The sequence below is a fragment of the Folsomia candida genome, unplaced genomic scaffold, assembly GCF_002217175.1.
Source record: "Folsomia candida strain VU population unplaced genomic scaffold, ASM221717v1 Fcan01_Sc008, whole genome shotgun sequence".
In the NCBI taxonomy this organism is placed as follows: domain Eukaryota; kingdom Metazoa; phylum Arthropoda; class Collembola; order Entomobryomorpha; family Isotomidae; genus Folsomia; species Folsomia candida.
Window position 1 is genome coordinate 2,781,691 of NW_019091200.1, and position 23,739 is coordinate 2,805,429.

A 23,739-nucleotide genomic window follows, 5' to 3' on the forward strand; every position below is an offset into this window, starting at 1 on the left:
ATCATCATGACATGACCAATTGAATGGAACATCTGCCACTGCCAGAATTATTAGTATTATGTGTTACATAATGAAATTGTGTCATTATTTATTGGTTAATCTGACAAATTGCTTGCATCACATGCAGCAGTTGTATCAACTCTGGCTAAGAATGGTTAAATTGTGTTACTTTTAAGATGCACTAAAATGTTGATGCGTGTCATTCAGACTTTTATCTTTGTCATGAAACAAATGTGGAAGAAAGATGATGTGCGACCACTACAAAACACAATTAGAACACATATTAAGTAACAAAAAAAATTGGAGAGATTTATTTAAGCATAATAAAAACTCACTGCTGCGCTAAATCCATCATTATAATTATCATATCATCATTCGTCGAAATGATTAAAATTGTATCGCGATTAATATAAATGCATATTACGCATGGGTTACAGTCTTGCATTGTCTTGTGTTAAGTCAAAATGTGTATATATATTCTATTTACTGGCTATTTATTCTACAATTTTTAGGGACCTTCGTGTCAGACATTCGGGTCCTTATCGGATACCTTTTGTTCGGTTGCCGCCGCCCACCACATTCTTTTTTACCTTCTTGGCAACCACGGCTGCACCACCGTCCGGTTGAGCATCATCAGATCGTTTGCCCTCTCGAGTTGATGAATCATCACTGCTCCGTTTCTTGGGTTGGGGGGCAATTTCCTCCGCCCGAATGCGAACCGCTTCCTCTCTGCACATCTTGAGAAACTCGGCAATATCGGATCGAGGAGGTGGGACGACAATTTTTCTTTTAGGATGAGAATTCCTCACCTTTCTATGGCGGTGAGCATCGAATTCTAGGTCGGATGGATTTCGAGGGACTGGGGAAAACAATATGTTTCGATCAAAGTGGTCATAATCTACACAGTTTTCATTGTCGTCAGGAATGTCATCTATGATTCTGAGATCGTCTGTGGTTCGCATGACAGGCTTTTTCGACTCTATGATTGGTAAGCGGAATTGTGATGGGGATGGTGATAATGGCAGAGGAACTACTTCTTGAATGGGGGACGACAACATGGGCAACGGTGATGCCTGGATGAATTCACTTTGCTGGTACTGCAACTAAAAGAATGGTAATTTTTTATATAGATTTTTTCCATTCTGTCATTATATTCAATTATATTAACGTATGTAGGACTCGATGACTATCACCAAGCCCTATATTAAACTAAAATTGTAATCTTTACCAGCGATTGTCTGTATTTGAAATATGCATCAAAGTCTGTGAGGGTTTTCTGAATTTGGAACATCTCTTGAACGGATGTTTCCAGAAAGTGGAACCTATTTTTTTCTGGAGTACATGCCACCAACTGTCCCCACGCGGCGTAACGTTTCTTCGCTATATTATCAATACTTTGGAAGATAAAGTCGGGCAGTAATTTATTGAACTGTTGTCGAAGGGAGATCAACTCGAGTAAGTTTTGTTTGGAAGACTGAAAAAGCAAAGGATACATAATTTTAAGACTAAATAATTGTAATAAATCAAAAATTGTGCAATAATCTAAATAAATTAGAATAGAAAAAGATTACATTGTTTATCAATTTTTTGAAGAGTCGTTCCAGTTCTGGTTGCACAATGGGAGGAATAACGCTCATTCGTTGCAGAATTTCGGAAAGGACCCACAAAAGTAGCTTCATTTGCCACATGGTTCCACCAGCCTCCTGAAATTTGCAGAAAAATCATTCATAATACCATTGTTGACCTTCCTTTGATTAATAACACGATATGAATCGGTCTTTTCGGCTTTAGTTTATCATTAGGTATTATGCACTTACAGGTACTTCAGTTGAGCAGAATTTCATAAAACAATCCAATTTTTGTTCGTCTGAAAGGTAGGAGAACACGAGAAGCAGCTCGGTCTGTTTCTGCACTTGTTGTAAATACTCGCCATCCTCAACTTCGAATAATTGATGTTGCAAAGATACAAAAGTGGGAATGTTGATTTCTAAAACGTCATAATTAACGGGACCCGCCGGTGGTGTGATTTTCATGGCTTTTTGATTATTTCGGTACAAGTAGTCCTGTCGAATTTGTTCAATTTGTGGCTGGCGTTGAGGAGCCTGTGAAGCAGACCCAAAAAATTAGAAATCAATCTTATCGTAACAGCTAAATCCTTAAATCTAATTTCTAATCACGTAGTAAATCTATGCGACTAAGCATTCGTTACCTGTCGCAAAACTTCATCCAACATTTCTCGAATCAAGAGGTCGATAAATTCAGAGAGGTTGACAGGCTGAAGTTCAGGAAGAGAGATTAGTTCCACACAGGCTCGAAGGGCCATGATGTACATGTCTTCGGCAGCATTTTTCTGTAAAACGGATCCAAGCTAAGTCAAATAAACAGGTCTTCGACTTTATTTTAACCTACACATTATTTACCTTACTACTAGGATTTTGACTCTGACTTGACAGCAATATTTTTATGAATTCTTCAATCGACGAGGAAGAGGGCAACTTTGAATAATTTTTCCGCACAATATTCAGCACCTTGGATAGCTCAGACTTCCACATTTTTGTCTCATAAGCAGCAAAATCAATTTGTAAGAACTTTTCAACTTGTTTCGAAAACTGTTGGTGTACAACTCTTTCTCGCGCGTCGGGTCGGATTATCATGGAAGAAGAATTAAGTTCTGGAGGCAAAGACGGTGATGTGGTCGTCATCACCAACTCCTCTCTTCCTTCTCCGAGGTAGTGGTGGTGATACGCCGTGGGGGTGTAGCTCGTGGGGGTGAGGCGAGGATCATCCGGCGAAATCGATTCAATTGGCGAATGATGATGATGATATGTTTGTACCATCATATTCGGACTTTCCCATCCATAAAACTCCATTGTAATGATATTGTCAACCAATTTGCAATGTTTTGGAACCTTACGAAAACTAGGAACAATAATACAAATATTTACACCGTTTGATAATTAATTGTCGGTTTTGTAACTCTGTCTGGCGGAAGAGTTACCTGTAATTGTTGCCTTTCAGACAAAGAAGGTGCCTTAGTTTTTGCCCTTAATTAAACAAAGGGTTGACCAATTGTTGAATGAAAGTTTCCAGTAACAAATATGAAATATGTAGTGTGCCTTTTCAACACTAAAATATTATCACAATAAATTTTCATCATCTTCTACTTACAAGAATTTGAACACGACAATTAACACTTACCAATGAATACCTAGTTTCTAGCGGTGTATACACTAAATGTTATTACAAGTAATTACTACGATTTATCATGATATTTCAATTAATAACAACTAAGAAAGGCAAAGTCACAATAGAGCACGTTGAGCAGAATGTCTGCCTGATTTGGTTTGGTGAAGCGTCGTCTTTATAAATAAATCTCAGCCTCAAGGTTGACGGGGTCCTTTGAGAATGGAACCTTTTACTTTCTCCAATTGCATTAAATAATATTGCTTTCTACAACATAATTGATAATAATGAATAATAAGATTTTTTATGTCCGCCAGCACCCTCAATAATCTGCAACTTCAAACAACCACGGCAAAATAAGCAACATTTATCCACAAACTCATCTCTGATAGATAATGATGCTCTCAGTGGCCGCTGAATCGTGGGGACAATGTCCCCACGGTTATCCGATGTCTCCATCATCTGCCCATGCTATATAAACCCCTCCCCTATCCTACAATGTTAATGTCCCCACACCTTCCGCGGCCACTGATTCAATTAAATGTCATGAAATGTCACCTCGTCTTTGTAACTTTTGATGAGGAATGTGAACTGGACGAGCTTTTCCAGGATCTGGGGTGGCCGTATATCTCATCAGCATAAAGGAGGCCACAATGCAAAGGACCGTCATCACGACAAAGATGTTGGGGAACCAGGAAATGAGGACTCGAAAGACGCGAGAGAGTATGTAGACGATGCCAATGAGAAGGAGGATGAAGAAGAATACGACGAACGCTACGCCCCAGCCAAACAAGAAGGCGACCAGGAGCTGCTCCCCTGCGTTGCCCTCCATCGCTGATTTTGTTAGTGCGGGGATAAGTTCAAGGGTTCAAGGGAAATTAAATGCAATATACATATCTTAGTAACGCACGAGTTGCGGTCACAAAATATAGTGAGGAAAGACATCGACGATGTAAAATGCTTAGATATATATTTCTCTTAATTAAATATAAGTTTATCATCATAATAATAATATCATTATAAAATTGTAAACCCGAGTTAATAGTAAAGTCGTTGGAAATTACGAGTCGTAAAATAATTATAAGGCCTAAAAATTTGGAAAGTCTGTGTCAACCGAGTCCAACATCTAAACACATCATAACCACGAAGCCGACCATGGCCGACCAATTTGCTAATTTCTCAAAACCCCTGAAACAAAAGAACAGAATTATTAGAATGGAAATGTGCCCGTATTTTATTAGTTGTTTGACTCACCCTTGATGAGCCTCTGGAATGATATCACTTATCACGACGTAAACCATCGCACCAGCAGCAAACGCGAGAGCCCAGGGTAACACTGGTTCCAGCACCGTGACCAAAACTGCGCCTAGAACCTGTCAAGAAAAATAAGTTAGTCATCGGTAATTAAGGTACGAAACTGACGTCAGTATAATTACCCCAGCTATTGGTTCTACCATTCCGCTCAATTGACCGTACCTAAAAAATATTATTAAACATGTAAGCAATGCATACACAAAAGTAAATACCAATTTAATAAATTGAATTTATGTACTAACCAGAAAGCTTTAAACGTGGAAAATCCACTTGCTACGAGAGGCAAGCTTACAGCCAACCCTTCAATATAAATGTTTTAGACATTAACCACAATTAAACACACCTGGCAAATATTTGCAAAAAATTAGGTCCACATGCGTACCTTCAGGAAAGTTTTGAATTCCAATTCCTATGCATAACGTCCTACATTTCACATATTATTTATATTAGTCAGACGTCAGACGTGAGATAAGGTACTATTGTTATGTAAGAAATATTTACCTAGCACTTTCAAACGTAGCGAGCGGTGATTTTCCTATAGCACCAAATCCCACCCCCACAGCCAACCCTTCTGGAATGTTGTGCACCGTGATTGCCACAATTAGGAGGAGAATTCTCTTCCATTGTGCGTTCGAGGTAGCTGCAGTATTATTAGTTTTACTATTCATAGTTGTAGTGTCAATTTGATACTGTGACTGATTTCCTGATTCCATTATCCCCGAATAGTCTGGTGGCGTTCTATGGTCATTGTGAAATCCATTCTGGACTTGGAACGGGTTAATTCCATACCGTTCTGTCGCAACAGCTATAAAATTTAATAAATAAGCGTTTCACATATTAAAACTACACAACCTTTTGTAATCCATCGAAACTGAAAACTGAAATGTAAACTGACCTAAAGCCACCGCTGGACTAGCTACCCCCATCGAGTCTAAAATACGATCCGCCACATATACAAATAGTGCTCCCAACAGAAAACCGATCGTCACAGGAATAACTTCTAAAAAGGCGTTGCCACCGAAAACGTCACTCGACTTGGTCAGTTCAACTATACATTTAATTACATTTTGCAATTATTCTAATAAAAAATGCTGTACAAATATTAATACCAGCGGGCGCAAGGAGAGACCAAAATGAGGCGGCTAGCATGACCCCTGCCGCAAATCCAAGGCTAGACGAGAGAATCTTCCGCTACGTCAAAAATAGCAACAAAATTCACATAAATTCACAAATTAAAAACAAATGAATAAAAATAAATACCTGATTGGACCCTGTAATCCCAGTCAAAACAAATACGCCGGAAGCCCCCAGCGCAGTCAAGAACCATGTCAGCAACGTTCCCAAGAACGCCTGGACCCAAGGGGACGCGCTCTCAATCATTTTTTAACAGGGATTTTCCAGTCTGCTACCTCCGAATGTTTGTAATCATCAGACTTGTGGAGAACATGAGGCAATTTTGTTGGCAGTGGTGTCGATAAGTTGTGCAGTGCCCAGTGAAGTAGTAATCTTATCTGGAATAAAATAAACGATTAAAGGTTATCATTTAATCACTGTCACTCGTTAACCCAATTATGTACTCTATTTCATGCACTACGATTATTATGTCACTGTTTGTCATTAAACATAATTGATAAATGAACGTGCATTTATTTATAGTTAAATCTCAAAAAATCCAATCTTGAACTAATGTCATCTTTATGGTTCTTTTAAATGAAATACAATTGTGTTCCACAACCTCGATTGCGCCTTGTTATTTACTAAATTGGTTATGCATTAATGCAAAATGCAAATATTACCCTAATTTCAGCAGCGCCATACGATTTCGCAAAACTACAAATTTGCAAAATTGTTTCAATTCAATCTGGAGATTCTTGACATCATGCCGTAGGCGTGTACCCTGTGTACATATTCACTTGGAGGACCTATCTTTAAAGTACTTATCACAGGAAAAGTTTATGCAAATGTAAATTTTACACAGAACATTTACAGTAAGTAATTTAATCAATTAATTAATACTAAATTTTGGAATGCAAAAGTACAAATTCTGCTGGAATCCAAAATCTCTCACATTTTGAATTTTTGTGGCCGCGATCCAAATGTCAAACCCGGGTATCTGAGTGACAGAATTCACAACAAACAATAATAAAACGGACAAAAAACGGGTTCCTAAATTTTTCTGAGTTACATTCGAAATTTAATAATTAATTACACCTGTTAAAAACTGTGACTGACTAATTTGAGACTTTTACCAGGTGTGAAGTGTTGGTTTTTGAGCATTTGTCATGTTATCTCCAGAACCAGAGGATCGATTGCTCGGGAAGGATGATGACACGGTGGACACCACTGGCGCCGACGACCCACAATCCTCGTACGTCGATGACTTTGAAGAGGCGGAAGAAGAAGGGGCAAACGTAACGGCACCGTTTTCATTCTTGGGCGATGACCACGACACGGCGATCGATTTGGACGCTGCCGTTCAACTCTCAATCATGTCTACGATTGATGAAGAACGTTCCAGTGAAGGTCAGTTTTTTGGTGGTCAATCAATCATATTTTTAATTGTTGAAAAACACACACTTAAACCTCCATGCATACTTTCAGATCATTCCTCTCATATCACTCCTTCTGACCCAGCCATCTCCCAAGCTGATCCTACAAGTACAAATGACGACCCAGAATCTCGAATACCAGACGAACTGAGAGGTCTGACCCATCACTTTCAAGGGGACGAGGACGACGAGTCAACAACTTTCTCAGAACATGAGGAACCTGCAGGATCTCGTCCTCAAAACACAGACGAATCTCACCATCATCACAGCACTACTGAGGAAGACGACGACTCGAGTATGGATGCGATAATGAAAAAACTAGCACTGCTCGAAAACACCCAAACCCTTCTGGAAAACGTTCTCGACGCGAATTACGAAGGACGGGATGACGACAATGTCGAACTCGTCGTAAAACAGGCTCTCTCACAGTTAAAATTGGCCTCTAACAGAAAGGGCAAAGGTGGTGACGACAGTGTCAGTGAGACAGCAACGATGGACGATTCCTCACTCAAGGAGGAGATGGAAGCGTTGCAAAAATTATTGGATAATTCCCTCCCAGAAGAAGAAGGCGGTGGTGAAGCTGCTGCTGCTCCTGTCCTCGTATCGGAAAGGGAACAAGGACAACGACAAATTGATCAAGTTTTGAAAGAGTACGAAGATTTGGAGCGATCCTTGTACAGCAGTCGACTTGGTGGTGAAAGTTGTGACGAGCAGGAATCTCTACGCAGTGATGGTGGTGGAGCACCGAATCCTACGACAACGCCACACCCACCACAATTTCCATGGAGTAACGATGATAACGAAGATAACCAGACAACCGGAAATGAGCAACAAATTTTAAATCAAAATCGTGCAATAGAAATTGATGAACCACAAAAACAACAACAAACCACTTTCCAACCAAAAAGGTTTCGATTGCAAGATTCAGAACAAGAACGCGAACAAGATTTCACCACCTTCCCGATGGATCACGACCACTCGCAATTCATGGCGACAAAAATGAAACCACGAGGAACAATTGGTGATGATTCTCCTCCGGAAGAGAGATCTCGTACGAAAACCATACAAAAAAATAAGAAGATCGTACCCCCACCGGTGACAACGTCCGTCTCTGCTCCATCAGTTTCAACCCCCAAGACTAAATCATCCCCTCCAACAGGTCGGAAGATGGCTGAGTCACAAAGCACAACTTCACTCAAAACTCCAACAAGTGCGAACAAACGAGTTATTCAGGTATTCAAGACATAAAATTCAATTTATTTCGTCAAATTTTATTTCAATAATTACAAAAATAATAAGGACTTTTTTTCAAAATAAAACTTTGTTTTCTATCCATAGCAGACAATGGGTAAAAGAAGTGTTAGTGACATCCCATCCTCACCAGGGAAGAACCGTGGTGGTGGTGGTGACATCAGCACCAGAGAATTAACAGATTTAGACAACGAAACCAAGATTGCTCACCTTCAAGCGGAACTGACCAAGCAAGAAAACCTCTTGACCGCGTACCAAGAAGATAACCAAAAGTTGTACGGAGCATTCAAGAAAAAAGAGGTAAGTAAAGTAACCAAAATTAATGAAAACTAATTTAGAGAGAAAATTTAGAGGAAAGCATAGCATTTCGTGTACAGCAAGCCATCGACATATTTATTATAATTTATATTCCGCTTCCCCACCACTTGGCGAGTTTAGCTCTTTGTCCGCATTGACGTAGGGGCCTCCCACTGGCCGTGTCTGCTGCTTCTTCAACGTTCTGTGTAACTCTTTCGCCATGGCGGCCAATCCATTGAACGTTTCTTCCCCCGTTGGCACAATTTGATTGCTTGGGAGGAGAAATCCGTACCGCCCAGTGTCCCTCAGTTCCAAACAGTAGGCATATTTTATCCCAGCGCTTCCCTTCGCCCAATCATCAGACCCTCCAGCTGCAGGATACAACAGGTCAGGCGCCGTTCCGAGACGATAACTTGTCCCGTACGTCGCCGACAGGGCGTTCTTTCCAACCTGATAAAATTAAATTAGCCTTACGTCTTGTCCCTTAGTTAATTTTTCTGACCGACCAACCTGTGCGAGACGGACTAGCTCGTTGTAATCTACAGGCCTCGTGTTTCTCGCATAACCGTAGGGCACCAGCCAGAGTTGGGAGTAAGAGTGGAAGGTCAGGTAGAGTTTAATGTTTGGTCTGGCTTTAATGGCCCGGGCGACGGATAACGTTTCCGGTTCGGAGAATGCTCTCGGTCCGTGATAAATGTCAGAACAGGGGTCCGTCGAAGAGCCTTGCTCCGCCCAATGGAATCCCCAGTTTCTATCGGCCCCAAAAAGTTGGATTCATAAGTACGAATAAAAAAATAGCCATTTTTTCCTACCGGTTTGGGTCCACACCAATGCAGCGCCCATTGTTCCTGGATCGCGTCTTCCTCCACATCCTGTCTCCTGTGTGGGTCCACTCGTACCCGTCCACGTTGATGATGGGGACGATGTAAAAGTCAAAGGAGGAGAGCAGAGACTCTGACGCGGGCTCTTTGTTGGTCAGTTTGGACATTATGTAGGTCGCAGTGGCTGGCGAAATCCACTCCCGAGCGTGCTGTGCATTTCAAAAATTAGATTTTTTTCCAAGGGTCCGCTATCTATTTAGTTTTTGGGTTTACCATTCCACCATCGATCCAAATAGCGGGCTTGTTTCCACCTCCCGAGGATATTTTGACCAGTCCGATCTCTTTCCCTTCACTCGAACTCCCAATATTTTCATACGTCACACGCGAATCTTGACTCGCCAATGTTTTCGCGTAGTTCTTGATCGCTACATATTGTACAGAAATCGTAGAGTTGTGCAAAATTACCACAGGTGGGCAAAATATTGTCACACCCACAAAAGACGAAAATCTACATACAAGAATACAAATGTCTTGCGAAGAAGTCAATTTTTTATCGCTGTCAAAATACTTGAAAAAAATCGTGAAGACATTTTATTTTGACAGCGATAAAAAGTTAATTTCTTCACAAAACCTGTATGTTCTTATGACTTCTGTAGATTTTCGTTTTTAACAATATTTTGCCCACCCCTGAAAATTACTTAACCATAAATACGAGTCACTCACCTTCGTATCTTTGATACCGTTGGAAGAAGGATTTATCTGGCACCGCTCTCTCCAACTCTTCCTCCAACGCCGAGTATCCGTTCACTCCGACATCATTCTCCTTGGCGAGGAGGTCCTTCACGTCATCAATAATGACGTCATGACTAACGCCCAGTGTGGCGAGGAGGGCCTGGATGTGCTCCAGTTGGGCGGGAGAGGTCAGTATGTCAGAGGAGCGGTTGACGAGGGGGTACTTCCAAAAGTGGATGCCTCTCATCCCGTCCAAAATGAGGAGAGATCTGGCGAGGTCCTCCCTCAACAGGGGCTCCGTGCGAAGGAGGGAGTAGCCCGAGTAGGACTTTGGCGTGGGCAGGAAGTCGCCCGGATATGGCACCGCACTCGTCGTGGAGGCAAGGACGCCGACGACGACGAATATCCATGTCATCCCCATCATGATAAAAGTGACGACGGGGTGGACTGACTGCCTGCAAGAAAAGAAAGTGGTCGTTCCGTTGCAGCAATTTATGAATATGGATGGATAAATAATTTAAATAGTAACGACCACTTTCATTTTCTGAGTGAGTGGGTTCTGCTTGGACGCTAATTAATTGTTGCGACAATCCACCATCTCAAATTCGGAGAAGAATGAAACGTAAACTTGGAAACTTTACCTGTGAATAATAATCCGAAAATGTCCCCAATTAAGTGACAATAAATAAATAAATAAATAAATTGGCGGATCACTTCCTTCACCAGAAAAGTGTGAATGAATTGACTGTCGAAATATGGAGTCGACTCGCTTTTTATCCCAATTTCAATATAGGCAGTTAAATTGGATTCAATCAGTAGCGAACGAAACCCTGAATTGTACCAAGTTTCGTCTGGATTTGGGCCATCAAAATTTTCCCTTCAGGTCACGGCGTCTGAATTCTTGATAACCAGATAATTCCCTGTGGTGATTGATGAATGGAATTGCGACCTTAACCGACTCGCATCATCATCCGCCCAGATTTAACAGTGCATTGTTGTCACCGATATTCATACAGACTTTCAGTTACGCCATACCAGCCTAATTCTTGTAATTAGGTTTAGGTTACGCATTAATTAACTAATTATGGATCGCTGCCTCAGTAGAGATTGATTGATAGAATAGAATACAGAATCCCCAATACGAGATTGAATTAAAAGGTTTTCTGCTCCTGGAATCCATTTGCACGCACCGATTGTTCTCTTACTTACTTAGAACTTGGTCTAGCTTTATTGTTAAAATTCTCAGAATTTTCCTTGAACAAGCAAACGGGAAAGATTTTTTTTTGAAATTCTCAAAATTTTGTGAATACGCAGAGCGAGATTCACAAGAAGGAAGTGGAATGGGAGGAACTCCTCAATTCTCTCAAGACGGAGATGGCCACGTTAAAGATTCAACGCTTCGTCGGTGTCCAGTCCCCCTCTCGGCCTGGATCTGCGGGATCCTCCTCAAACTCTGCCCTTCTCCAGACTAAGGGGAAGAAGGAGTTGGAACGCTACAAGGAAGAATCCGCTTATAAATCCGAACAAATTATGGAACTCAGGAAGGAAATTGTCTCCCTTCAAAATAGATTGGGCGAGGTTTGCATATTTGCATAAGATATTCAAATTCTAAGCAATATAATTTCATTAATTCCACAAATTTACAGATCCATCAGCAACAGAAGGTTAAAAATCCGGCCAAAATGGCGAAATCTGTTTACCTCGAGAAGGAGAAGGACTGGCAAAAGAAGATTCGAGGCTTGAACCAACAAGTGAGAACGCTGCAGAAGATTTTGTACAACAAAGATCCTCACAATCCGGCCGCCGTGCCGAACAAAAGTACTTCTTCGGATCATCCAGACGACGGGGAGAAGAGATTGCACGATGAGCCACACGTTGCCGTGTTGGAGGGACGCATTGTAGAACTCGAACGAAATTTAGAACAAGCAGATTCCGATGCGAAAGACAGATTAAAAGATTTTCAGGCGAAATTAAACTCTTTAAAGGTTACAACTACAAATAAAGCTTATAAAATAGCCTGATTTTTTAAGCTGATTAATTTATGCAGCTTAAATATGAGGATCAAATCAAGGAAACGGAGGCTCGCTTGGAAGAATATCTCAACAAGCTCAAGCTAGCCGAGAGTGCTGCCTCGGTGGGCGCTGTTGCCGAACAGCAATCGCGATTGGATCGCGCCATGGGTGAAATTGGCCACTTGAAGCAGGAACTGTCTCGAACCAAGAGAGATCTCGAAATTGCCCAGAGAGTCACCACTGCTCCCAACCCGAACCGACAACAGGACGCTGGCACATTGTCCCTCGCCATTAAAAGATTTAAAGTCGAGCTCGCCGAAAAGGAGAAGGACATTGTTCGTCTCAAGAAAGAGCTGGGTGAGCTCAACAAGACGAATGTCACGTTGAAGAGGGAACGGGAACGATACCTAGGCAGTGCTGCTCCTAATAATGTCATGATACCGCCACGGATCGTGGGCCGAGTGGGAAACGTCGCCGTTGGTGGGAGGTTATTGGGACCAGGGTCGAAAAAGGGGGACGACAACATAAACACTGGTGGTGAGTAATTTACGACTCATCGCTAAAATCCTCAAGATCAGCACATTTTTAATAATTTTTCTGATTTTGGTTATGAGTCCTATGTTAATTCACTCTTGGTCGTATAATTTCCATTCTCATTTTTTTTCAACAGGGGCAAAATGTTCTGCGAACATCAACGCCACGGTGGAACTCCTCCAGGACACGTTGGACTATGAGAGAGCCGAGTTTGAGGGGCTCCTCCAACATAAAAGGAGAGAGATTGAGGAACGGGATAGAATTGTGAGTCCACCTTTTCTTTACCCAAACGCTTATCGCTTTCCATTTCTGCTTCCTTTTTCGAGTGAAAATATTCAATTACTAGAAACAACTAGAAAAGGAGCGAAACACGAAAGGGGCCAAAAGTGGGGGGCGATTTGGAAAGCTAGCAGCCACTGGAGTTCTCACAGCACTCTCTTTCCTCGTCCCTACTCAAGACTTGGCCAAGCGACTAGAATGAATAATTCAGATTTCACCAAATCTAATCTTTACATGCTCTCTTTTAGTGCTTCGCCTGCTTATTGACTAACACTTTTCCTCCTCTATTGTTTGTATACTTTATAAACTACTTGCCTATGCAACAACTCGATACAAATAAATGAGAGACGATAATAAATAGAGACCTGCTTCTAATCGTGTGTCGTCTGTTTTCCACTTATCGTTAATTATGTGTCCACTTTTTTCGTTCTCCTCTCTTTCAGATCCAATCACTTCGAAAGCAACTCGCGTCTGTGACTCCGCAAGAAAAAAGTGACTTTCACAACCTTTCTTTCTCCCCGAGTGACAAGGAAGCCCTTCTGTCTGACGAACTACACCGGAAGGAAGCCCTTTTGGACGAGTTGCGATCACGCGTCACGTCTCAGAACGAAGTGATCATCCGTTTCAAGGAGCATCTCACCCAGTTGCGAGGTTCCGAGGAGAAGATGACCCGTCTCGAGAGAGAACAGGGAGAAGCGTCCGCACTAATTCAGCAACTCCGGGAGAAATTGCAGATTGCACAAGCCATGTCTCGACCCGTGAGTGCTTGTCAATTGATTAAGAAACTTGAAACTGGATATGTCCAATTGTTCAATTTTGATTTGTTTACTTAGGAGAATGAAATCCTGGCAGTCCTCGCGCAAAAGTTTGAAGACTTGAATACACGCTATTTGCAACGGGAAGATCAAATGAAGTTGTTGCTCAATAAACTCTCCGCCCAGACAGGAACCCCGAGAAGTTTGGGTTACAATAACAACAGCGTTGCGAAACAGGGACGAACCAGCATTATTGAACAGTTGTGCTTAAATTTGGAATCGAATTCGGACGTAGACTTGGACTTGCGTCAATTGTCACCTTCCTTGTACGAACATCTCTTCTCGTCTCGTTCCAGCGGAGGTGGTGGTGGTGGGCGTGGGGATCCAGTTTAAGAACCGTTTTTGTATGGGAGTAAATTCTAGTCAATTATTTCATCTCTTCAAACGACGAACGATTCGACCTACCGCTAAACAAAGTATTAATTTCCTGATGTACAACCTCATCCTAAATTTCATGTTTAAATTCCTACCTAATTAATGTGTAGTACGTGTAATATAAATATACATGTACATATATAACCCAATGTTGATCTTTTTTATGCTAACGAATTTCTATTTTAAATATAAATGAAAGAATTTTGGTGAATATGAAATCCTGTTTATTGCATGCATTTAGTTGATTGAAATTATTTATATCCAGGGCATTTATATTGTTTATCTGGTGAAATGGGAAGTGTGAAGAACTCTTTAATCAGACTAATTGATGGGGCAGAAGAGCAATCCACTCCGTTTTAATCGTCACAGGAGGCCAATTAGAAACTTATTGCTCTCCTTTGTGACTGACTGAGCTCTTGTCCCGAGTTGTCACTCATTACTCACAAATTCATTCAGCGCATAAGACTCATTTTCTATAGAGTAGGACTCATTTCCTAAAATAGGAATAAATTCTCCGGATATGTATGTGCATGCATTTTTAACTCAGCCCATATTTCAACGATGAGGAAATCAAAAACCCTTATTTTATTATTAATTACTTTAAATAACAAAAGCACCAGTTATTAATTGGTCTGAGATATTTTATTTTCAATCCGACGCCGCCGTTCCAACAGCCGCCGTCGCTCCGACCGCTGCAGCGCAGAGCCCCAAGCAGCACGCGCACAAAAGCACGATTGGCGTCATGGCCAGGAGCACGAGTGACACGGTAACAACCCAGAAGAGGAAACGGTACATTAACGGGTGGCAGTACGTCTCGGTCCCCTCCTCGTAACTCACCTGCACATTTACATAATTCAATTTAATTTCAACCCACGATGCGAATTTATTTAAAACATACGGTTTCATAAAATGAGTAGACGACACTGGCTGCGATACCGACCCAAACGATGGCTGCCACTCTTAGAATCCAGAGTACAATTCGGGTCAGAAGTGGAGCAGGTTCTTGAATCTGTTGAGGAGCAACACCACCGTTTTCAGCCGATGATTCTTTTCCTGATGAGGAATAAAATGTGAAAATTTATGTAATCAGTGATTCGTTTCTTAAGGATTTGCCACATTTATTGTACTGCGAAGCAAGAAACGCGAGGCGCAAGAAACTTGCGAGCAACAGCAAGTGCAAGAAATATGCGCCATCGCGCCACGCGCCCTGTGAGCTATAGGCGTAGTTTCTTACGCTTTGCATTTCTTGCAGGTCAAAATATTTAGCTGCAAGAAACCACTGCCTTACAGATATTTCTTGCAAGTGGTTACTTGCGCCCGAAAGACTAAACACTATATTGCAATACCAGAGATCCACAACTTTGATACCTTGTCGTTGTTCCTGTTGATGCTGTCGAATCTGCCTCCCTCCGAAGCAACACTCAATGAAACCAGCCAGGACGCCTATGGACCCTCCGATGATGAGGAGGAGGGCGACGTCCTCCTGCGGACAGTATACCTTATCGTAGTACATCCACCCAATAATTATCTCCGCCATGGGGACGAACATCCACACGAGGGCGAAACAGTAGCAGCAAGGCAAGCAGAGAGCGATAGGACAGCAGCAACAGAGACCAAGGACGGCAAGGACAAAGTTGTACGGCTCCTTGCTCGGGGGTTTCTCGACGGAAATCGCCTTAAATTTTGTGGCGAAAGTGACGCGCTTTCCTTTGACAGCATCCCCATTGAGAGGCTGGTCCGCTTCGGGCTCCATATTTTCCGGTGGTGAGAAGGACATGGCTATTCTAAAATATTTAAGTAAATAGGTTATAAAAATTAGTCCCCCGTTTTAACTGATAAGAATTTTTAAGTACCTTTAACTTTATGGAATAATTTTCTCATATTCTGCATGAAGAAACAACCCATGCAACATTCCATATCGATCTGATATCAGAACAAGATCATTCTAAGATATTGCCTGATATCAGGAATCGATTGTCATATTGATATCGGAACGACATCAGTGATCATGTCTCCAGCACGTCATTTACATGATTTAAAAACGACATCAGTTTGCGATATCTATATGATATCGTAACGACATCAGACTATGATGTCGTTGACATATCACGAGATATGACATGAATAGGATATGGTCCAAGTTGAAACTGAACCGCAATATTCAATTAGTGCAAGTTGGAGTGTAGCGGCGTGGACATCAAGTTCTGTTAAAAAGGTAATTTTTTAAGTAGAATTTGTTTACAATAAAAATGAGAAAAAGTATAGTAGGTAAAAAGAGATTACAACAACTTGCAAAAAAAGAAACTAACGAAATATCTGTTGGTATAACTTATCAATCAAGTAGTCAGTTACACGAACCAGATCAGTTAATAAATAGTTTGTCCGAGGAGGGAATTGATAATCACGAGGAAAGTTATATTAATTCCACAAGTTCTAGTGACAATTCCATCCAATTTTCAGATTGTGATGATGAAAGTGATTATAAAAATTGTGAAAAAGTGACCTCATCCTCTACTGAAACCCTAGAAAGCATAAAATCTTGGGCCTTTGACTACTCAATTAATCACAGTCAGTTAACTGGACTTCTAAAAATCCTAGGTACCCATGATTGTTTTAAAACCTTTCCGTCAGACAGCAGAACTCTTATCAAGCCCGTGAAGTTTAACGCCCCTACAGAAACAGTTGTCCCTGGAGAATATGTGCATTTTGGATTGAAGACATATACTCAGCAGGTCACAAAGCTACACCCGACATTAAATTCAATCCCCCTTCAAATCAATATTGATGGTCTTCAAGTTTTCAAAAGCTGTTCATTATCATTTTGGCCAATACTGGGATATTTTGGTGGATTAAATTTCAATCCATTTGTGATTGGAGTTTATAGTGGAAATAAGAAACCAGAGAATGTCAACTTATACCTTCAAAAATTAGTTGCGGATGTCAATGCAGAACAAATTACAACAAAAGACAAATTTAAAATACAGTGTTTTGTTTGCGACGCGCCGGCAAAGTCGTTTGTGAAGGCAATTAAAGGGCATAATGGCTACCATGGTTGTGATAAGTGCTGCGCGGTTGGAAGGAGTATAAATCGGCGTATGAGTTTTTTCGAAATTAACAAAGAACTGAGAACTGATTTACAATTTCGCCAACAAAATGACGAAGACCATCATATTGGAACAACGGAATTGACGAAGATAGATGGATTGCACATGATTAATTCATTCCCTATCGACTACATGCACTTAGTCTGTTTAGGGGTAGTCAAAAAACTTTTGAAACTGTGGATAAAGGGTAAACCAAAGCATCAAAAATTGTCAGCTTTCCAGATATCTCAAATTTCAGCAAGATTAAAAGTATTCAAAAAATTTACTTCATCTGAATTTTCCCGTCAACCACGATCATTAGAAGAAGTTGACAAATGGAAGGCAACGGAACTGAGATACTTTTTACTTTATTGTGGCCCTGTGGTATTGAAAAATATTATAACTGACGAAAATTACAATTTATTTTTAAGTTTATCCATTGCGATTAGAATATTGTGTTCTGAAACATTACATATTTCCCTTAACAATTATGCAAAGTCATTACTAATTTACTTTGTCCAAGCCTTCAAAATCCTATATGGAGAAGAACAGGTGTCTTACAACATTCACGGTCTCATTCATTTAGCGGAAGACGTGAAAAATTTTGGTGTGTTGGACAGATTTAGCACATTCAAATTTGAAAATGAACTTGGACAGTTAAGAAAATTAGTTAGGACGCCCAATTTGCCACTGGAGCAACTGAAACAAAGATTATTGGAGAGGGAACTAAAATTGGAGGCGCGAAACATTCAAATAAACGGGCCATCCTCACAGCACAACAATGGACCACATCTAGAAGAATCTATTGGAAATTTTACTCAGTATCACGTATTAATTACACCGAATTATACAATTAACTGTAGGCTTCGCCGCGATACTTTCGTGTTAATACGTGAATGCGCAGTGCTTCGGATTCTTAACATTCTTCAAGACAATGATACCAGTGAGATTTATTTAGTTGGACATAAGTACAGTAAATTGGACTCGTTATTTTCCCAGCCGTGTTCGTCAAAAGTGCTTCAGATTTATAGAGCTGACGAAAATCATTATAAACTCTGTCAAATTCGTGCTTCCGAGGTTGTATATAAATGCCAAGTATTTCCTATCTCTGCAGGAGTTATCGCCGTCTTTCCACTAGTTCACCAGCTTTAAGATGTTCTACATTGTTGAAATGAAGGAGGACGAAAAGAAATGGGTTGCAGTGGTGCCACAATCATATTTCGACAACCAGACGTGTGCATGGCCAAATTCAAAAAATGCAGCAGTAGTCGTAAAATCCGGCCGCCCCCCAAAATCATCCTTTCCCCGATATGCCGCTAGGATTCTTCATGCATATGGTGTGATATTTTATGATTTAGTTAATTGCGTTGGTATTGTTCCTTGTTCTTAGTTATTTTGTTATTATTTCAGCCACATACGAGGAGGCCCGGAAGAAAATTGTGCAAGCCGAGTTGACTTCAGATTTATCTAGTACCGAGGCGGATGATTTACCTCACAAAAGGACTAGAAAACCGCAACGATTCACATCTCCTGGAAGCGATAATGACGTAGAGGACTCAGATGACGACAACGTTTTACACGATTTAAGAGGTCAGAAACGTAAATAAAAGTCTGTTTTATCGCTTCTCTTATCTCCTTCTTAATATTTCATTAATTTTATTTTTCTCAACAGCTTCCGCACATTCGAAAATAACCACTGAGGTCGTCAAAACTCACCTTCCGGAAATGCCTAGTCTTGCACTAGTTGGACATTGTACCGATGATAAAACATCGGATTCATTAGAAAACGCGGACGTCGTACTTGAGAATGCAGATGGTGCTATTCTAGCAAATTCGTCATCATCACAAATTGTGATGACGAATTTGGACGTGGGTAAGTAAAAAATTATACAATGCATTTATCATTTATCTTCTCCCATTTACTTTATCCTTAGTTCCTTTTGTTGTATTAAAATATTATTAATTAAAAATAGGTGAACTAAACATGGATCAGCTCAACTGCGCTTCTGGGTCAAGTAGTCAAAATCCTTCGAACGTTGTTGGAAAACTAAACCGTTGAGTGCGCCGAAGGTTCTGAAATTTTACGGCAGAACATGGAGTGGACAGTAGCTGAAGCCTCACAGCCATTATTTGTGACCAATATTCCAAAAGGTAACATTTTTTGGTGGACGTAACACTTTTTATTTCCATAAACATTGTAACTTTTATGATTTTATTAAATTTAGCTGAGTGGAGCAAACTTCTTACGGACGTGGCATTAATTAAACTTAACTTGGATAATATAAATAAGAGGCTCACAAATTTTTGCAAGGAGGATTTAAAATCCAAGGAACCGCCAATAATTGAAAAACCATTTGACAATTTAGCTGAGTTTCTCGCATTTGACGAGTCACTTATGCACAATGAAGGAAGACAACTAAGACTTGTAAGATGGCTTGTTTATATATAAATATGAACTATTTTTTGAGAGAATTATTTAAATATTAATCATGTATTTTTTACAGAAGCGTCACATTTCTCGTGGAGGTAGCTCAAAAGTCCCGGAAGTCGTTGGCGACATCCTAAAGAAGCTATTTACTAACTTTTTAGCTCTTGGGATTAGCTTTAAAGGGTTAAAGCAAAATTACAATTTTTCATCAACAACGTGCTGGACTGTCATGTCAGGTACCGTATGCATAATATTATAGTATATAGTAATTGCAATCAGTATAAATATGTACTGATTGTAAATGTCTCATTCCATAGATTACATAGGTGAAGCCAAACCGGAAATTTCAGAGAAAGAATTGGCTAAAGCTGTAATTTCCTGGTTCCAGCACGCAGGTGACCGACTGAAGGCTGAGCAAACTACTAAAAAATCCAATACTAAATAATTTTTTAGCTTAAAATCATTAATGCGTGTACTGTTTGTAGAATGTTAAGTAAATAAATAAATTTTGAAGAAAATAATACCATGTCAGTGTATGTCATTTTTGTGCCAACGCATGACATCCATCAGACATCAATACGATATCTAAACAATATCAGCGGTTAGACTTAGTCTGACATCGTGGCGATGTCGGAGTGAACATCTTTATGATATCAAAAGTTGGGAAATAGCGATCCAATCTAGACATACACTGATGTAGTTCTGACGCTCACTGATGTCGTGTGGATATGTTCATATCCAAGTTTTTGTATCATTTTGATATCATATTGATATCAGTAAGTTGCATGGGAAACCAGTTAAATCCTCTGAACCCGGTGGTCACGACGGCATCACTATTTTCCATCCAAATATAAAAATTATGCAAAAAATCCCATTCTTACCTTAAGTATTGCCCATGCAGGTTACGAATACATAGCTCACTTGATTAACTGGCTGATTGTATCTAATTCTGGTGGACATTTGCATGCACAGAAATTTGCAAGAATATGTACTGTGCAATATGTAGTATGAAAGTTTTTGCTACATTAAAGCTGCCGACCACTCATTAAAAGCCAGGATTACATCTGCACAACAACAACAAATGTATCCAGTTGGCGTGCTTTTGGCATGCATAGGAATAGGAACAGAAAAGAGTGAAAACACATCAAACTGGAAGACCTTGGGAAAATGAATGAGCCAAAAAACTGCATCTACAAATATCTCTCTAACGAGAAACGAGAGGAGAGACTCCTATTAACGAATCGCATTATGTAATCCGCTCTCAAGTTATCCGAGTTGTCACGCTTCGCCAACTATGCAATACGAACCCTGATTGCAAAAAAATGTTTGTAAATACATACAGCAAACAAGAAAAGTGTAATGCAATTCAGAAGAAATCCGAATATTTGGACACAAAATTGTGGAATAAAACATGACATTTTCACCATTTCTTCGTAAAAATCAAATCTTATTTTCTTTTCGCAGTCGGTCAAGGCAATTCATTAATTTCACATACATGCACACATCATAGTGACTCTCACATAATAAAGAACAAGTCTAAAAATTCACAATATTGACAATAATTCGAACTATGTAATGTGGAGGAGATGATGCATTTATTAAATTATGATGGTATTTATTAATCACATAAGAAACTGGGGGAACATAACTTACATAATTGTTATCCTATTTACAATTAAATTTAGTCGTCCGCTATCACCGCTTCTAGCACTGTTCCGCTTAGCGCTGCGTCCCAGTAATGTTGGACACTATACTTTTTAAAGAACTCGCGAACCATTTCCTCCGTCTTCATGGGTTTGTATTTAAAGTCAGGGAATGCCCGTTCCTTCACCATCCCCTCCCACACGAGGATGCACTTGTTCGGTGTGTCCTCCTTGTCTTTCACCATGTCCTCGTCCCACTTGACACGCGACATGAGAAGGCGGCGGTACTTGGCCTGCTGCTTCGGACCTCCCTCGACCACCACAATGTTGCATTCTCGATACATTACGACCACACCCGTCATATGAAGCTGGTGTGCAACCGTCTCAACTTTAAATCTGTAATTTTACACAATTCAGGTTTCGTTTAGAACCGAGTTCTTAGTTTAAGTATTTATAATTTCAATTAAATCAAGTTTTCCTCACCTCTTGGCCTGATTTCCTAAACAATCGATCCTATAAACAGACACAGACACGCCGAGAGTCACGTCCTCCTGCATCTTTTTGATTTTCTTGGCCTTTTTCTGCTCCGGGGTCAGTTTTCTCGCTGCGTTCGTGTCCTGATGTGTTTTCAATCGTTTTGCCATTTGCTGCCGGACGTGAGCTTCAACTTTGGTAGGATCTTGGACCGCCTCCGTGCCAAGGACTCGCATCAAATTGGAAATTCGCACTTTTGCTGGAGGTGGTGGCTCGAGACCTGCACGTATGAAATAAAACTCGCGATAAATAAATATTGAAATGAGTTTGAAACTGAAATATTTTGTAATTTTCTTACCAAGTCTAATTTTTTCTTGCTTCTCTTTCCAAGTTTCCCTACGGTTCTGCCTCCTCAGTTTTTTCTGCTCTTTTTTTGTGAGGAAGACTGGAGTGCAGTGGGGCTCATTGGGCTCGGTGGGACATCGCATCTGGGTCGGATGCTCAATCAGACTCGTAATAGCGTCCTGTTTGATGGGAGAGTCGTAAGTGACGAGGTCCTTGATCTTTTTATCCTCTTCCAAAATTAGCGTGTCCCACCATTCTACTTGAGGAATATATTCCGCTGATTTGTCCGAAGATCCTGCAGTCCCGGACAATTTTGCCATTCGGGCCGCATTCGCAATCCCCGTTTTTCTAGCTTTGTCGGCAATTTCTGATTTTAAGTTGTTCAGTCGAGCCTCTGTCCTCTGTTTTTGGGCGATTGCTACGTATTTTCCAGGATCGTTGAAGCGGAGTGACTTTTTCTTTCGTTCGAGACCCTTCTTGATCACGGAGGCGGGGGGAAGTCGGTCATCAAAGTATTTGTTTCCAGCTGTATCGTAATAAAAGTACCATTAATTATAGTCAACCATAAATTATTAGGGGGTTATGCAATACAGCTATGACTGTATCAACGTTAATAATTATAATTTGCTATTTTTCGGTCGACTTCGACACGATAGGTCGACAACAGGATTATGGAGATAGATGCGCGCCGTACTGCGACATGTCGACAGAACTCAAATCGAATGATAAATAGCAAATATATGAAAAATAGCGAATATAGTTCAATAACTGGTATTACACTGTATCTAATTATTAGTTTTCCTTACCTGGCGGCATAAAATCCTCCTCTTCAGGAACCACACTTCTGGTGCCATCCTTCCCCATGGGTCTAGAATCTGTCGCCGGCCTTTTCTGTGCTCGGATATTGGCTTTCAACGTCGGCTGCCTGGTAGGAAATAGAAGCTGCTTTCCCGACACGTCAATCGCCCGACCTTCATTATCTAGCAAAAGTGGGATAGGTTTCGTCGGCTCTTCATCCGGTTTAAATCCGCCAGACGCTAGTTTCGAAGCTATTTGTGCCTGAAGCTCTGCTATTTTCCGCTTCTTATCTGTAACACAACAGTACAACATGAATACTTAATGACATTTAGTAAAATTTTAACCAATTAACCAATTAACTCACCATCAAAGGAAACTACATCATTATTATTTTCCATCATCATCATCGACGGCATATTTCTAGCAATGGGTGGCGGAACGATAACCCCAGGCGGGGGCATAGAAGCCGACGACGCCATGGATGACATCGACGGCGGTAGAGTTATCCCGGTCGCTTCCAAAGCTTGCTTTCGAACATTTATCATCCGTTTCGCGTCCGCCATCATTTGCTGAATTTGCAGGGACGACAACTGCCCCGGACTTGGAGTGGCAGCCATGTTATTCACGTTATCCAGCTCCTTCTGATTCCGTAACATGATGGAAACAACAAATCACTCAAAATTTCTTAATTAATTTTCCACAAAACTTATTCAAAATTTTCTTTTTTTTGGAATAGGTCGTCACAAAACAATGTAGTTTGAATTTCCCAACCAGACTCGGTTTGGTGGGAAGATTGAGAAATGTGT

At 40.7% G+C, this 23,739-nt stretch overlaps 8 protein-coding genes across 13 annotated transcripts; 3 read left to right on the top strand and 5 right to left on the bottom strand.

The window, feature by feature from the left end:
- Positions 1-283: 283 nt before the first annotated feature.
- Positions 284-3,357, bottom strand: LOC110853431. 2 transcript variants are annotated; one of them, XM_022101694.2, is made up of 8 exons: positions 3,199-3,357; positions 2,999-3,126; positions 2,421-2,919; positions 2,210-2,350; positions 1,818-2,102; positions 1,572-1,703; positions 1,229-1,474; positions 284-1,103 (listed from the first exon to the last, which is right to left on the bottom strand). In XM_022101694.2, exons 3-8 carry the CDS (start codon positions 2,868-2,870, stop codon positions 540-542), a joined length of 1,818 nt encoding a protein of 605 aa, XP_021957386.1. In that variant the 5' UTR covers positions 2,871-2,919; positions 2,999-3,126; positions 3,199-3,357; the 3' UTR covers positions 284-539. The 2 variants fall into 2 exon arrangements, with proteins under 2 accessions (XP_021957386.1, XP_021957387.1); XM_022101695.2 differs by having other exon boundaries at positions 2,999-3,044; positions 3,199-3,340.
- Positions 3,358-4,136: 779 nt separating this feature from the next.
- LOC110852944 (zinc transporter ZIP11) lies at positions 4,137-6,684 on the bottom strand. 2 transcript variants are annotated; one of them, XM_035854531.1, is made up of 10 exons: positions 6,566-6,684; positions 5,758-6,008; positions 5,607-5,688; positions 5,393-5,545; positions 4,999-5,302; positions 4,880-4,920; positions 4,740-4,797; positions 4,620-4,659; positions 4,438-4,556; positions 4,137-4,371 (listed from the first exon to the last, which is right to left on the bottom strand). In XM_035854531.1, the coding sequence occupies exons 2-10, from the start codon at positions 5,875-5,877 to the stop codon at positions 4,293-4,295; spliced, it is 996 nt and encodes a 331-aa protein (XP_035710424.1). In that variant the 5' UTR covers positions 5,878-6,008; positions 6,566-6,684; the 3' UTR covers positions 4,137-4,292. The 2 variants fall into 2 exon arrangements, with proteins under 2 accessions (XP_035710424.1, XP_021956814.1); XM_022101122.2 differs by lacking the exon at positions 6,566-6,684 and adding an exon at positions 6,294-6,535.
- A 25-nt stretch (positions 6,685-6,709) lies between these two features.
- On the top strand, positions 6,710-8,643 carry LOC110852915 (FK506-binding protein 5-like). The gene is made up of 3 exons (XM_022101089.2): positions 6,710-7,020; positions 7,099-8,279; positions 8,385-8,643. The coding sequence occupies exons 1-3, from the start codon at positions 6,780-6,782 to the stop codon at positions 8,628-8,630; spliced, it is 1,668 nt and encodes a 555-aa protein (XP_021956781.1). The 5' UTR covers positions 6,710-6,779; the 3' UTR covers positions 8,631-8,643.
- LOC110852916 (carboxypeptidase B) lies at positions 8,283-10,924 on the bottom strand. Its single transcript, XM_022101090.2, has 6 exons — positions 10,789-10,924; positions 10,139-10,602; positions 9,689-9,840; positions 9,407-9,624; positions 9,105-9,345; positions 8,283-9,044 (listed from the first exon to the last, which is right to left on the bottom strand). Exons 2-6 carry the CDS (start codon positions 10,569-10,571, stop codon positions 8,694-8,696), a joined length of 1,395 nt encoding a protein of 464 aa, XP_021956782.1. The 5' UTR covers positions 10,572-10,602; positions 10,789-10,924; the 3' UTR covers positions 8,283-8,693.
- A 377-nt stretch (positions 10,925-11,301) lies between these two features.
- Positions 11,302-14,380, top strand: LOC110852914. Its single transcript, XM_022101088.2, has 6 exons — positions 11,302-11,725; positions 11,794-12,132; positions 12,195-12,696; positions 12,830-12,957; positions 13,416-13,730; positions 13,806-14,380. Exons 1-6 carry the CDS (start codon positions 11,522-11,524, stop codon positions 14,118-14,120), a joined length of 1,803 nt encoding a protein of 600 aa, XP_021956780.1. The 5' UTR covers positions 11,302-11,521; the 3' UTR covers positions 14,121-14,380.
- Positions 14,381-14,715: 335 nt separating this feature from the next.
- LOC118436425 lies at positions 14,716-20,830 on the bottom strand. Of its 2 annotated transcripts, XM_035854533.1 has the most exons (5): positions 20,555-20,830; positions 16,016-16,046; positions 15,531-15,946; positions 15,061-15,215; positions 14,716-14,999 (listed from the first exon to the last, which is right to left on the bottom strand). In XM_035854533.1, the coding sequence occupies exons 3-5, from the start codon at positions 15,937-15,939 to the stop codon at positions 14,811-14,813; spliced, it is 753 nt and encodes a 250-aa protein (XP_035710426.1). In that variant the 5' UTR covers positions 15,940-15,946; positions 16,016-16,046; positions 20,555-20,830; the 3' UTR covers positions 14,716-14,810. The 2 variants fall into 2 exon arrangements, with proteins under 2 accessions (XP_035710426.1, XP_035710425.1); XM_035854532.1 differs by lacking the exon at positions 16,016-16,046 and having other exon boundaries at positions 20,555-20,827.
- LOC118436424 lies at positions 16,016-20,196 on the top strand. Of its 3 annotated transcripts, XM_035854530.1 has the most exons (8): positions 16,016-16,377; positions 18,360-18,582; positions 18,656-18,835; positions 18,918-19,118; positions 19,219-19,396; positions 19,471-19,670; positions 19,750-19,909; positions 19,991-20,196. In XM_035854530.1, the coding sequence occupies exons 5-8, from the start codon at positions 19,339-19,341 to the stop codon at positions 20,116-20,118; spliced, it is 546 nt and encodes a 181-aa protein (XP_035710423.1). In that variant the 5' UTR covers positions 16,016-16,377; positions 18,360-18,582; positions 18,656-18,835; positions 18,918-19,118; positions 19,219-19,338; the 3' UTR covers positions 20,119-20,196. The 3 variants fall into 3 exon arrangements, with proteins under 3 accessions (XP_035710423.1, XP_035710422.1, XP_035710420.1); XM_035854529.1 differs by having other exon boundaries at positions 19,219-19,670; XM_035854527.1 differs by having other exon boundaries at positions 16,377-18,582.
- A 269-nt stretch (positions 20,831-21,099) lies between the features above and the next one.
- On the bottom strand, positions 21,100-23,703 carry LOC110853695 (U4/U6 small nuclear ribonucleoprotein Prp3). Its single transcript, XM_022102004.2, has 5 exons — positions 23,298-23,703; positions 22,942-23,223; positions 22,149-22,661; positions 21,800-22,070; positions 21,100-21,712 (listed from the first exon to the last, which is right to left on the bottom strand). The coding sequence occupies exons 1-5, from the start codon at positions 23,587-23,589 to the stop codon at positions 21,355-21,357; spliced, it is 1,716 nt and encodes a 571-aa protein (XP_021957696.1). The 5' UTR covers positions 23,590-23,703; the 3' UTR covers positions 21,100-21,354.
- Between the last annotated feature and the right edge of the window lie 36 nt (positions 23,704-23,739).

What these genes read in the sequence shown, in the direction of transcription:
- LOC110853431 (XM_022101694.2), bottom strand. Translation starts at nt 2,870, where the DNA reads ATGGAGTTTTATGGATGGGAAAGTCCGAATATGATGGTACAAACATAT. An exon ending in TCAAAAAATTGATAAACAAT is followed by an intron (nt 1,475 to 1,571) that starts GTAATCTTTTTC and finishes TTGCTTTTTCAG; the next exon opens with TCTTCCAAACAAAACTTACT. An exon ending in TCAAATACAGACAATCGCTG is followed by an intron (nt 1,104 to 1,228) that starts GTAAAGATTACA and finishes CCATTCTTTTAG; the next exon opens with TTGCAGTACCAGCAAAGTGA.
- LOC110852944 (XM_035854531.1), bottom strand. Translation starts at nt 5,877, where the DNA reads ATGATTGAGAGCGCGTCCCCTTGGGTCCAGGCGTTCTTGGGAACGTTG. An exon ending in GGATTACAGGGTCCAATCAG is followed by an intron (nt 5,689 to 5,757) that starts GTATTTATTTTT and finishes TTTTTGACGTAG; the next exon opens with CGGAAGATTCTCTCGTCTAG. An exon ending in AATTCAAAACTTTCCTGAAG is followed by an intron (nt 4,798 to 4,879) that starts GTACGCATGTGG and finishes TTTATATTGAAG; the next exon opens with GGTTGGCTGTAAGCTTGCCT.
- LOC110852915 (XM_022101089.2), top strand. Translation starts at nt 6,780, where the DNA reads ATGTTATCTCCAGAACCAGAGGATCGATTGCTCGGGAAGGATGATGAC. An exon ending in TGAAGAACGTTCCAGTGAAG is followed by an intron (nt 7,021 to 7,098) that starts GTCAGTTTTTTG and finishes GCATACTTTCAG; the next exon opens with ATCATTCCTCTCATATCACT. An exon ending in CGAACAAACGAGTTATTCAG is followed by an intron (nt 8,280 to 8,384) that starts GTATTCAAGACA and finishes TTCTATCCATAG; the next exon opens with CAGACAATGGGTAAAAGAAG.
- LOC110852916 (XM_022101090.2), bottom strand. Translation starts at nt 10,571, where the DNA reads ATGATGGGGATGACATGGATATTCGTCGTCGTCGGCGTCCTTGCCTCC. An exon ending in TTTGGATCGATGGTGGAATG is followed by an intron (nt 9,625 to 9,688) that starts GTAAACCCAAAA and finishes TGAAATGCACAG; the next exon opens with CACGCTCGGGAGTGGATTTC. An exon ending in AGCTAGTCCGTCTCGCACAG is followed by an intron (nt 9,045 to 9,104) that starts GTTGGTCGGTCA and finishes TAATTTTATCAG; the next exon opens with GTTGGAAAGAACGCCCTGTC.
- LOC110852914 (XM_022101088.2), top strand. Translation starts at nt 11,522, where the DNA reads ATGGCCACGTTAAAGATTCAACGCTTCGTCGGTGTCCAGTCCCCCTCT. An exon ending in TTCAAAATAGATTGGGCGAG is followed by an intron (nt 11,726 to 11,793) that starts GTTTGCATATTT and finishes ACAAATTTACAG; the next exon opens with ATCCATCAGCAACAGAAGGT. An exon ending in CGAAATTAAACTCTTTAAAG is followed by an intron (nt 12,133 to 12,194) that starts GTTACAACTACA and finishes TAATTTATGCAG; the next exon opens with CTTAAATATGAGGATCAAAT.
- LOC118436425 (XM_035854533.1), bottom strand. Translation starts at nt 15,939, where the DNA reads ATGTCCTTCTCACCACCGGAAAATATGGAGCCCGAAGCGGACCAGCCT. An exon ending in TCAACAGGAACAACGACAAG is followed by an intron (nt 15,216 to 15,530) that starts GTATCAAAGTTG and finishes ATTCCTCATCAG; the next exon opens with GAAAAGAATCATCGGCTGAA. An exon ending in TCTACTCATTTTATGAAACC is followed by an intron (nt 15,000 to 15,060) that starts GTATGTTTTAAA and finishes GTAAATGTGCAG; the next exon opens with GTGAGTTACGAGGAGGGGAC.
- LOC118436424 (XM_035854527.1), top strand. Translation starts at nt 16,412, where the DNA reads ATGAGAAAAAGTATAGTAGGTAAAAAGAGATTACAACAACTTGCAAAA.
- LOC110853695 (XM_022102004.2), bottom strand. Translation starts at nt 23,589, where the DNA reads ATGTTACGGAATCAGAAGGAGCTGGATAACGTGAATAACATGGCTGCC. An exon ending in GGAGGATTTTATGCCGCCAG is followed by an intron (nt 22,662 to 22,941) that starts GTAAGGAAAACT and finishes ATTACGATACAG; the next exon opens with CTGGAAACAAATACTTTGAT. An exon ending in GCAAGAAAAAATTAGACTTG is followed by an intron (nt 22,071 to 22,148) that starts GTAAGAAAATTA and finishes TCATACGTGCAG; the next exon opens with GTCTCGAGCCACCACCTCCA.